This window comes from Amblyomma americanum, chromosome 5 (genome assembly GCF_052857255.1).
Source record: "Amblyomma americanum isolate KBUSLIRL-KWMA chromosome 5, ASM5285725v1, whole genome shotgun sequence".
Taxonomy (NCBI): Eukaryota; Metazoa; Arthropoda; class Arachnida; order Ixodida; family Ixodidae; genus Amblyomma; species Amblyomma americanum.
Genome location: NC_135501.1, coordinates 198,482,381 through 198,494,682, shown reverse-complemented (window position 1 = coordinate 198,494,682; position 12,302 = coordinate 198,482,381). Strand labels below are relative to the sequence as shown.

General features: G+C 46.1%; 1 protein-coding gene across 2 annotated transcripts in view; it reads left to right on the top strand.

Moving 5' to 3' along the window:
* The window catches only part of Pkc98E (Protein kinase C), a 46,866-nt gene that overhangs the window by 20,702 nt on the left and 13,862 nt on the right, over window positions 1-12,302 (top strand). For both annotated transcript variants that reach the window (XM_077666421.1, XM_077666422.1), the window contains 4 exons: window positions 4,793-4,895; window positions 5,381-5,580; window positions 7,051-7,224; window positions 8,763-8,917. In XM_077666421.1, coding sequence (XP_077522547.1) covers window positions 4,793-4,895; window positions 5,381-5,580; window positions 7,051-7,224; window positions 8,763-8,917 — 632 coding nt within the window. The remainder of the gene's footprint in view (window positions 1-4,792; window positions 4,896-5,380; window positions 5,581-7,050; window positions 7,225-8,762; window positions 8,918-12,302) is intronic.

Genomic DNA, 12,302 nt, shown 5'->3' with positions numbered 1-12,302 from the left:
ACCTTAAAGGCGGCCTTTCAAACTATGGCATCAGCCTGCTGTCATGGTGTCGTCACTTTGCACCTACCAGCCACCTGCGACGCCACACTAGCAGGTGCAAGGCAGTTAACTGTGATGCCATGACGATAGGTTGATGCCAGCCGTTGAAGAACCTCCTTTGAGGGGCATTTGCTGATTCGTGCTTGAATTGTATCTAAGCATTAGGGAACAGTTGCCATTTACAAAACAGTAATGACTTGGGTGCTCTTGGTTCCTTGTGAGTCAGCTCTCCACACCTTTGTTCAAGCAACCAAATCACTGCATTTGGTAGTTTGGCAGTTCTAAACAAAGGGGCACTCAAGCCGATGTGGAAGAATTTGTCATCCCAAGGCAGCATTTTTCTTGTAGTTATTGCCCAGAACCCTCACCAAGTAGAAGCAAAAAACAAAAAAAAAAAGATTATGGTCGTACCTTTCTCGTGTAGGCAGAACATGTGGTGCAACTTATTTTGAGCACTTTTTTAAGTGGATCTGCTTTCCTTTTTTTTCTGTTCGCTCTTTCTTGTCGACAGTTTTCATTATCATGCTTGTGCAAACAGCTGCTGCTGCCTGCTTTGTTCTTATGCTTGTTTTGTTGCTGTTAAGTCACGAACTGAAAAAGACATCCCAGCTGAACTTCTTTTTAACCTGCTTTACATTGTTTTGTCTGCTTTGCTTTGCGTTGCAGCTTGTTTTTTGGTTTGGCAACCCCTAAGCTTTCCTTTACTACAAAAGCAGCCCAGCTTCTTTGCTTAATTGTATGCTCGCCTACGTTTGAAGATTGGGAAAAGAAATATGGGTGTCCCACATGAATTTTGTTGCAGATGTGAGGAATTGGGCAAAGGTTGCAGTGACATATTAGTTTATTCCACAGGAAAAACAGATCGCTAAAGAATTGGTTAGTTAGGCTTGGTGCAATTCGTTGGTCAGCATTACTGTTTCCTTCTTTCGATGTTAGGTCACTCATGTATGCCAGACCTACCCATGCACCATACATTGCACTTTAGCACATTGAGCATGCATGGCACCATACACAAGACTGCACACTGTGCCTATGGTCCATCCTGCATATAATAAAAATGTTTGCGGGATGCTAAAGCAGCCAGTTGCAGGAGTCGGTAGTGAAAGAGACCAGGGCCTATATTCTGACCTCAGTCTCCATGGGGATTGATCCTTAATGGTGCACTCTCATTGGCTCACTATAAACGTAAGACTAGCACTTAAGACGTGGACATGGAAAAGAATCAGACAGGATGAGCGCTAAACAAACGATTTGTCGTTAAAAGTGATTAAAGTTGAGGGCAGGTAAAACCTAATCAAAGCAACAAAATTTTCTACAGAGACCCCGCAGGCATTCTGAAACCTCACCACTCCCCAACTTTCAATACTTCCTTTAATCTGGGTTGTGGTGAGGTTTCAGAATGCTTGCGAGGTCTCTATAAAATTTTGTTGCTTTGATTATGTTTTACCAGTCCTCCACTTTTATCACACCTAACGATAAGTTCTTTGTTTAGCGCTCGTCCCGTCTGACTCTTTTCTATATCCACGTCTTAAGCGCTAGTCTTGCGTTTATAATGAATCATGACCAACTAGCCCAGATTTCTGCTTTAATCTCATCGGCTGAAGTAGTGGAGGTGGTTGTGACAAAAAATGCAGGCCCACCAAATAAACTCAGCTTATTCTTCTGTAGAAGGTGGTGGGCAGTGCCGTTACTCAAATCAATCTTTTTTTTTTTACCGAGAACACAGTACACTGCAAACTAAGGGATGTTCTTTAATAAAATGAATTCAAAAATTTGCTGCTGTCTCTAGGTGAATAGAAGTGATCTGTTGCCTTTATAAACAGGGTGTTTCATCTAAGACTTTCCGCAATTTTTAAAAATAAGTTTTTTGAGTGCGTTTGAGTGAGTTTTTTGAGTTGGAAGAGTGCTTTTTTTTTTTTTTTCGCCATAAGGTTGCCAGCGGTGTGATGCATCAGGGTACAGCTAAGACATGCTAATTAGCAAGCTAGTTAACTAATATTGTGTAGTTAACTTTTAAACTATTACTGTTAGGCTCCTTAGTTATTGACAGACATGTAGCCGACTGTAAGTAATAAGCTGACCGATTTTTCGAAGTCTAGTAATTCGGACTTATGTGACATTTCTGACTTCGCTGAGAACATGTACAGTTTCACTACCAATATTGTGAACTCTATGGAGTTTGAAGGTCGATTTTTGGACTAAAATGAACGCCAGCACTGCTGTGAGGATAGTCTTTCAACCAAAAGTTCATTTTTTCGGCCTAATATAGACGCCGGCGAGCATCGCTTTCACAACTAAGGGGTTCTCTGCCGCCGTGGAAGGAGCTCCTTGGATTGAAACTGAGTCATTCGGATGGACTGGCTTGGATAGTCTTGGCTACTTGTTCTTCATCGTAGCCACTTGAGATGATGGCATGCTTTTCATTGTGAGTCGAATGGGAACTTCTTTGACGTAAGTCTGCCTGGTTGGGTTTTTGAAAGAAAAGTTGAAGAATACTGACATCAACCAATAATTTATTTTCAACACAACGTTTCAGGACCAACTCGGTGCCTTCTTCAGGTGTGACTGAAATGCAAGCCAGCAGCAGCAGGGAGTGGCTTTTGCTTTCCCTGTGTTAACGTTAACACGTGGCGAAAACATGAAGTCCATTAGTGTACATGGGTGGGAGCATTCCTGGAGTCCTATTTACCGTCGCCTTTGTAAGCCGGATGTGCCATGACTCCACCACGTTGAGTCATGGCACATCCAGCTTACAAAGGAGACGGTGAATAGGACTCCAGGAATGCTCCCACCCACGTACACTAATGGACTTCACGGCTTCGTCACGTATTAACAAAAGTGAAAGCGAAAGCTGCTTGCTGGCTCGCATTTTAGTCACACCTGAAGAAGGCACCGAGTTGGACCCAAACCTTGTGCTAAAAATAAATTAGTGGTTGGTGTCAGTATTTCTCAACTTTTACTCTTCATTGCCATCGAGATGGGCTACAAAGAGCGTGCAACCACGTTGAAATGGAGAGCTGCAGCATCTGCCATGGCTTGGACAACGCCACGCTGTGGTACGGGGCGGGGGGATGCATTAGGAGACGCTCACTTCTGCTTGCGTTATCCCATGAGTTACCCTTCTCGGTCTTCGTGAGCGTCATTGCCTATGGAAACTGACTTCTTGCTTCGCGCGGCGCATGCATTCGTTCGCGGCATGACCTACGGCCACATCGCACTGTCTGGTATTGTAGCTCATTGTGCCAACTCGTGGCATGGGCTGGGCACTTGTTTTTCTTTCTTCTTCTTGCACATCCTAACATATGTCAGGTATCGTGACACGACGTGATGCGGACATGACAAAGGCGTGACTGGTCCAGAGACAGTCTAATATTATTGCTTGAAAGCTCAATGTGAAGACCTGCGAAGTTCGCGATTTTTAAAGGTAGTTTTTTGCAGAAAGAATATTTTTTTGAAGTTCACGAATTTTTCAGGCTTCAATTATTTGGGTCATTTCCCGGGTTCCGCCGAGTCCGCAAAATCGGTCGGCAACTGTATTCATATAAGTTTTTAGAATTTCAAAAACGCGGTTACCTTCGGTGCTGTGGCCCAACAAATTCTGGCTGCATTGTGCCAAAACGCATGCTCTTTCGAGAAGCTTGCAGGCCAAGTGACCTCTGCAGTGCACGTAATGCATCGAAATAGCCAAAATTTGTTGGGCTGCAGCGCTGAGGTTAGCCGTGTTTTCGAAACTCTAAAAACTGATATGGATATTGCTTAAGGTTGGCTACACGCCTCTCAGTAAATAAAAAGCCTAACAGTAATAGTTAAAAGGTTAACTATTCAATATTAGTTAACCAGCCTAGTGCTTAGCGCATCTTAGCCGTATTCTGATGTACTGCACCGCTGACATTGCTATGCTGGAAAAAGTGCCCTTCTAACTCAAAAAGCCTATTTTTAAAAATTGCAAAAAGTCTTGGGTGAAACACCCTGCATAGATGTAGTTCCAACGCAACTGCGGTGATGTCTTGGTTTCTTCATAATGGAAAACTTCGATCGCTGTGAAAAGCCAAATGACAGCAGAGGAAACACACACGCACTGGCTTGTACTGTGTGGTTATGTATTTCTTCTATGGGTCTCTCTTTTTATTTACAGACACCTTACATGCCTCCGGAGAGGCATTGTGTAAGGGGGGTCAAATACAAAAGTTTGTGCAAAATAGGTTAATAGGTTAGAAATAAAAAAAACATAGTAAAGTACAGCAAAACGCAAAAAAAACAGATGAGTTCAGATACGATATCGCAATTCACAAAAAGTGATAAAAGTAAAAAACAAATATGCGTCATGTAACAAAAATAGGGGAAATGCACAAAAAGCATTCAGTTACGCTTTGCGAAGTTTCTCTTTGTAAAGTGTCACCAACTAGCCCATCTTGGTGGCTTACCAGCTGCTTGAACTGATCCAAATGAATTTGGAACTCTTCTGATGGTAGCACACCTTAGTGACAGCTAGCAGCTCTCTCCAAACTCTCAAAGGCCATGGAGCAAGCAGTGGGGATGTTGTGTGCAGTGCAACTGGTGCAGTGACGATATATATGTCTACCGAATGACTGCAAACCACCTCTACTTCCTCAGCCAATCACCACATGTTGCAGAAGTGTAAAAGCGAAAAAGGGCCCTTTTTGCAACTTTCAGAGGAGACCTCTTGAGGGGCATTAACCACTTACACCTCCTCCCCTTTTCCTCTTGTGTGTATGTGCGTGCCACCCGACAGACTTCCATCAGTGAATCTCCCAACAAGTTGTCGCAATCCGTGTCTGAAAGATCGCACACATCCCCCCTGCCAGCCACTGCAGATGAGGAGAAAGGAATGCCAGGTAAGGCTCAGAGTTTCTCAAATGATGATGTTTTTCAGGTAGACAGTCTTAGGACGCAGCGCCTGCTCAAAAGTGCACTTTTGCCTAGCCTGTACAGATGCCCACAAAAGTTTTCGGAACATCAGAATCACGGAAAACATGAATTTTCTCGCTGTCTTAAAGATGCAGCCAGGCATTGAGAGGTGCATTGTGCAGGCTGTTCCGGGAAGTGCAGAGCACACCCTTCGATTCGTGGCTGCAAGCTTAGACTGACCGGCAATTAAGATTGTTCGCAATTTTCGTGTTCCGGAAGCTTTCATAGGCAGCTGTACATGGTTGTGTTGTTAAGCTGTAGTATAGGCTGTACTCTTAGGCTATGCTTTTAGGCTGTGTTTTTAGGCTGTGCTTTTCAGGCTGTGTTTTTAGGCTGTGCTTTTAGACCATGCACTCAGGCTGTGCTGTTTACACCTTTATGTTTCTGTGTGCACGTGTGCCTCTTCCCACAGGCATGAGCTTCGGGGGCTACGACATGCTGTCCCTGACGGACTCATATGGGCAGCTGTCGCTCCAGGTACCGGACACGGGCGGCGAGCCTGTCGAGAAATTCTCTCCCACTCCCAGCAGCCGGGACAGCCGGCGGCCGCGGAAGTTTGGTCTGGAGGACTTCACCTTCATCAAAGTGCTCGGCAAAGGCAGCTTCGGAAAGGTGCTCACTGACTGTGTGCTGATTTCGGGCACTTGCTGTTTGTGTTCACGAGCTTCTAACAAAGAAAGTCATCATACGAATCACTATCATAAAGAAAGCGGTGTGCAACATTTCACGTCTGAAGCCTTGTAGAAATTTATACAAACACTGGTGGACAGTGCATAGAAGCTAGCTGAGGCACTAGTCGTGCTGATTAAATAATAGACCCGCCACAGTGGCTGACTTGTTAAGGGGCTCAGCCAGCTACTGAACTGGAGGACCTGGGTTCAATCCCAGCCATGGTGTCCACATTTCATTGGATGTGAAACGCAAACGACGCCCGTGTGCTGTGTGATATCAGCACACATTAGAGAACCCCACGTGGCCTAAATTATTGTTTCGGAGCCCTCCACTACGACATCCCTTATGACCCATGGGTCACTTCGGGACGTTAAGTCCCTACAATTCACAATTCAATAAATGCTGGATGTTAGCTAGCATGTTTAATTACACTCAAAATATGCACTTCACAAGTTCCAGACAGAACAGCTGGGCAAATCTTGGTTTGATGCACCAAGCTACTGTAAAAAACTACCCACACTGGAAAAGTATAGACTAGTTGCGTCCCGCCTATGCTGACTTGTCAGACCAAAACTTGGAGGCTAATAAAAAGGCTTCAGAATTGGCTTCCGGGCGGTGCAGCAAGCTGTGGAAAAGCAGACGGCGGGATAATGTTAATAGGCAGAAAGAGAGCAGCATAGATTAGAGAACAAGGTCAAGTTAACTAACTATGATTATCATCATCAGCAGCACAGCTACGTCCACTGCAGCCGAAAGGCCTCAGCCTCTCCCATTGATCTCGAATTGGCCCTCTCTTGTGACAGCTGCAACCACCCTATCCCCGCAAACTAGCTAAATATCTCATCTGTACATATGACTCTTCTGCCTCCTGCTCCACTTGCCTTCGCTTTGAATCCACTATGTTTCCTCAAGGTACCATTGGTTATCTTCCCTTAGCATTGCATGCCCTGCCCGTGACAATGCCCGTTTCTTCTTGAAAAGTTAAATGGCATCCTAGCTGAAAGATGAAAAAATAGAGTTAAGCAAAGCGTGTAATTTGGAGAGCAGATGGCCAATGGTTTCTTGCGGTGACAGAGTGGATCCTGAGACAAGGAGAACCTAGGTGGAAGAGCAGAGAATCAAGTGGACAAATGAGATTAGGAAGTTTGCAGGGATGGGGGGCAGACGTGACTGGCACAGTATTGGTTCTAACACTGGAGATCAATGTAGGAGGAACTAGCCCTGCAGCAAACATGACCTGGCTTGTGATGATGGTGATGATCTGTAGACACTCCATTTTCTGGACGATAGCTTGCACAGGCTGCTTTGTTGAGACCGCAGGTTAGCCTGCCTGTGACTGTGGGGTAACGTCGAGGGTTTCACATGGGAGCGTGCTTCAGGCTTCAACGTGCTCTACTCTTTCTCACACAGGTCATGTTAGCCGAGCGTAAGGGCACAGAAGAAGTGTACGCCGTAAAAGTGCTCAAGAAGGACGTCATTCTGCAAGACGACGATGTGGACTGCACCATGACGGAGAAGCGTATCCTGACGCTGTCCGCCAAACACCCGTTCCTCACAGCCCTCCACTGTTGCTTTCAAACTGAGGTAGGCCCTGCAACTGCCTGACCTGCCTTATGTTGGAGTGGCAATGGAGGCGTCTTGATGTTGGAGGACTGTAGCAGAGGTTATGTGGGAAATAATTTGTGTAAGAAGTGGTGCAGGCCTGGAATGAAATGCAAGCATTAGCAAAGCATCAATCCTCAGCCCTGAGAGCAGCTCCAAGCCTGCAATGCCCCTATCGTGAGATCATCAGCAGTTAGTGGTACTAGTGGGAAGACAATTGTTTGTCTTGAATGTTGCCTCTTATTTGTTTGGTTCTTTGTGCATGTGACATTGGAAACCTTGCTCAAACCTCAGTGGTCTCGAAGATTGGCTTAAGTCATTGATGCTTTGTGATTTTGGTGGGATGAGACAAAACAAAAGCTCTGGTACAGCAATTATTTACAGTGAACATTCATAACAGGGCAGTGACCATGATGTACTATTTGATATGACTTGAGGTACTGTTGCTTCAAAATATGTTGCAATGTTGACATTGCAGTCTGCCTTGCACACGTATGCGGTGTGTTAATTGATAAGTGTAAGATGCATCTAGGCTGTGTGAATCAGGTTACAGCTGAAACCTTGCAAAATTCCCACAGTTCTCTCACATTCTCACAAAAGGTGATCGTTCTCACTTACAATGAGTCTTATCTGAGCACAGTCTGTCACTGGTCAGCCTTCTCAAAGAATAGCAGCCACAAGGGATCCTTCATCAACCATCGGGTAACAAAGCAAAATAAGAAATTACGGCTTTAAATAGCTACTAACAAACTATTTGCACTAAGACCAGTACACTGTTGACACTGCCAAAAGCTGACAGCCCATCACTGACTGCTGAGTTTGAATGAACTAGTCAAGGAATCTGATGTTGAAAGAGCAGCACATGTTGAAAAGAGAAGAAAATTCTCAGGCATCATATTTACAGGGACATGGTGGCAATCGGCACATGATAGATCTTGGTGGCTGCATGCTGACAACTTTCTGTGAGCTTGTAACTGTTTCGTGCGGATCGGCCGCATCTCTATACTTTTGTGTGTGTGCACAGAACCCCCAGGATTTTTTTTTTGTAAGCATCTTCTCTTGTGCTGCGTGGAAGGTGAAGAGTGCTTGAAGTCTAGTGTCTGACGGAAACCCGCCTGGTCGGGATGGTACTTGACGAAAATAGAAGGCTCCGACCAAAAGAAAGAATGGGATGACGTTTCTGTTCCCCACGGGGGCCTTGTTCACAATGAATTGTTAACAAGGCTCCTGTGGGGGAGCCGAAACGTCATCCCATCCTTTCTTTTGTTTGGCGCCCTCTATATTTTCGTCAAGGTGAAGAATGGTTACACACGTGAGGCTGAACTTGAGTGTGCTAAACAAAGTTTCTCTTGTTTTTGTGAGTAGACGACAAGCTTTGCATTTCCGTCTCACTACCGTGGTGTTTAGCTGCTGTCGGTGCTCCAGCGAAGCGGTGTCCTCACTTGAATGTGCTCCACATTCCATGGTGGATGTGTGCTATCTTTGACTGTGTGCACTGTTTCGTTCCTTTCCTCACCCAGGACCGGCTGTTCTTCGTCATGGAGTATGTCAACGGTGGAGACTTGATGTTTCAGATTCAGAAGGCCCGGAAGTTTGACGAGCCACGAGCACGATTCTATGCAGCCGAGGTGACGCTAGCCCTCATGTTTCTACATCAGTACGGAGTAATTTATAGGTGAGCCTCCCATGTACCAACCTGTTGGTGTTTATTACTGTAGCAGTTGCGTGCAGTTCAGCTGACTAGCATCAGTAGCTGCCTTAGTTAGGTATGATGATTCTCATGGATGTGGTCATCAGAGTATAGAATAAACTGCTACAAGCAGGTTGGCAAGGTCAACCCCAACTGCTTCAGAGCTGGCCTTCAGTAGCCCTGTTGAAATGTAATTTAAGCATTTGATCACTTATGTCAAAGTTGCATTATTGTGCTAAATTACATTCTTAATTGGGCATAAAAATTTAAGACGCAGCTCATGTCTATAATGTTTGGGTTCCATGGGCTCTCCTCTAATTTTGAGCTTCCATTGTCCTTATTCTTGCAGCGGTATTCAAAATGACCAATGATGATGAAAGCGCAAAAAAAGGCAAACTCCATGTGTTAGGCTCTGCTCCATTTCATGCAAGCCTACTTTGTCGTCTCAAAGAACAAGGCTTGTGAACATATGTTTTTTTTTTTTATCGATGACACACAATCTTGTTTGGTGGCTACCGACATAGAACGAGGAGCAGTGTATGGTTTTAGGTAAAAAAAACCTTAAAGGGACACTGAGGAGAACCCTAGCAATTTTTTTTTGTTAGCAAAATCTGATAGTTCGGCATATCATGGCTTTGTTGCCGCTTGTCCGGGAGCGAAAGATGCATTTATTTCAAAGAAATTTGGATTCCAAGTTAAAAAAGTTTTTCCCGCTGCTCCGAATCAAACTCGAGAACTCTTATGACATCACGGAGAACTCTTATGACGTCACAGGACGGAGTGATGTGAAACGTGACGTAAACGGGAACTCTGTGATTTCTGGCGGCTAGCGGTGCGGTCTAGCAGCTGCCGAAATGAAAGCTACCGCCACCGCACAATGAAGGCATCTATCGGGGGTCGCTACCGTTGCTTCATTTACGTTTTCACCGGCGTCTTGCCAGCGTTACGATGGATCCTGTTCCCGAACCCGACGACGTAGTTCTCGCAAAAACTCCGGCCTGCGTTTCAGCGACCTCATGCAACCCCACAGAGCGTGCGATGCTTTTGAGGGAGCACGGTTAGGTTAGGCGCCGGCGGGTCGTTTCCCCCTTCCTCAGTGAGCAGCCGTTGCAAACTAAATATCATAACCCCAGTGCGGGGAGTCGCGAGGGGCCAGGACAAGGTCGGCGCCTTGTGCCCATCGGAGGCTGGCCGGGGCTTTGGGGCCAACGGATTGTGATTCCTTGAACGACGTGGTTGCACGGCGCAGCAGGCGGCGTCGAGGTCTCCCACGGTTGCAAGGGCCAAGTTATTTATTAATTTTTTTGCCACAAAAAACGGATGGGTGCTCAAGGGCGCTCGCGTTTAAAGCTGGCGGCTTGAAACTAAACAACACGGCGCACGACGCTTCAAGGGCTTCCGCTAGATCCAGCGGGTCCACTGTATCGGGCTCTCTCGCCCACTTGCATGTACCTTCAGATGTGTACTGTGAATGGATTAAATTAGCCGAGCTCGAAAAAAACAGCTCCGCCCAACTGCCGAAGCTATTGAATTACGTCACAATGCGCACCTCGCCGCGGAGCCGAATCAGTCTGGCCGGGCCGGCAGCGGCTGGCGCACTTGGCGCAAAATAGAGACATGCTCCAAGTCTCCCCGCCAGTGCGGTCAGAGTGCGCCGAAGCCACCGAACGCGTCGGCGGTGAAGCGCAGTTGGAGTATAGAGGGTCTCGCTTTGGCCGATGTGACGTCGCTGTGCAGCGCGCGCGCGTGTTACAGCGGAGCATAAACGCGCCTTAACAGAGCCTGCGCTTAACCGCTAACTAGCGTATTCGGTGGCGGCATCTATGGGAGCCACTGAAACCCCCCCGCCCACTCACTGAATAAAAAAAGAAACCCTGTGCCGAGGTTCGGAATCGAACCAGGCCCTTTGGCGTTTGAGGCGGAGACGCTACCACTCTGCCACGATGGCTCAAGTTACAACTATCAATAAAGGCGCATCTAGTGAATGCACTCTTCTGATGTAGTAATCTCCGCGCTTTCTCTAGGTATATCCTGGCCTAACAGAGCTAGGCCATCAGCAATTTTTCTGAACTGCCTTGTACCTTGTCTCCCGTCCCTAATAAACGATTTCCATTAAGTAGTTTGAAGTGACTGGCACAACCGGGAATGTTTCGCCGGGCGAGCATGCGAATACACAAGTGCTGCCTTGTACGATCACCGACCATCGTGCCATCATAGTTTTTCGTCGACCGTGGCGATCATCTGACAGGCCTTAACAGACTTCTTCAAAGGTTAACTAACACTTGAAGCGGCACTTGGAGTTCCTCTGCTGTTCGGCGCTTGTAAATCGAGACGCATCAAAAACAAAACCACGGGGCACGCAAAGCTCATAGATGCAAAGCACTATAACAAATCGAAACTCTCCTGGCCGCCTGTGGCGCCGCCAAGCATCGGTTTTCTTTGCTTCCAACATTCAGGTTGTCTTTTGTCTGCCTTCCTTGTGTGATAAAAGTGCACTATCGGTTTTAAAACAAAACTTACTTCAATATTGAACCGCGCAACCTACCTTTGTCAGCCTCAGATATTCGCGAAACCATGTAGGACGGAAAATTCCTCCAAGGTGGCGTCTCTTGTCCTATGGCGTCACCACGCTTGTACTTGCGAGATTGGCCTGTGGCGGCGATACCTGTATTTTGGTTCTTGCTATTTTCTACCTTACAAGAGCTTTGTTTTCAGTAAGAGTGGTGTTTTTGTGATCAGGGCAGGAGCTGGTATTCTAGCGATACAAGCCAACTTCAATTTCTTCTGTGTCCCTTTAATGGTCCTTGGCACTTGTAAGTTGCCTTATGTTATGGCCATTTTGGCTCAGAAAGACTCGTCGTGTGCCATGGGCTAACCTTATTTTTGGTATTCAGTGTGGGGCTGACATTTGAATGCGATAGCATGAGGAGTCCTATGGGGCCAAAACGTCGTCAGTCATAAAATTCTCCCATTGGCTGGGGAAAAGTGACATCACCAGACCGGAGCATTTCCATTGGCTGCAGGGAAGTGACGTCACCAGATTGGCGCGCTCCCATTGGCCGGAGCGAAGTTATGTCACCAGACAGGAAGAGACATCACTTCCGGTAAAGGCATGAACAGCTGCAAATGCTAACACATTGCCAACACATAATGGAGTTAGGTGTCCTTATATATATTTTGCTCATTTGTTTGCCTACTTTGAATTTTCCCATAAATTTAAGGATAGACAAGGAGAGCAGAAGGTAACAGTTCCCTTAATTGGAGCCTATGTTGTGTGGTCTTTGGTAAAAGTCATTAGTAAGAAGATATTAAAGTAGATGAAGATCTGTTAAGATAGCAACTCAGTGTATGCGTGTTCATTAGTGTTTCT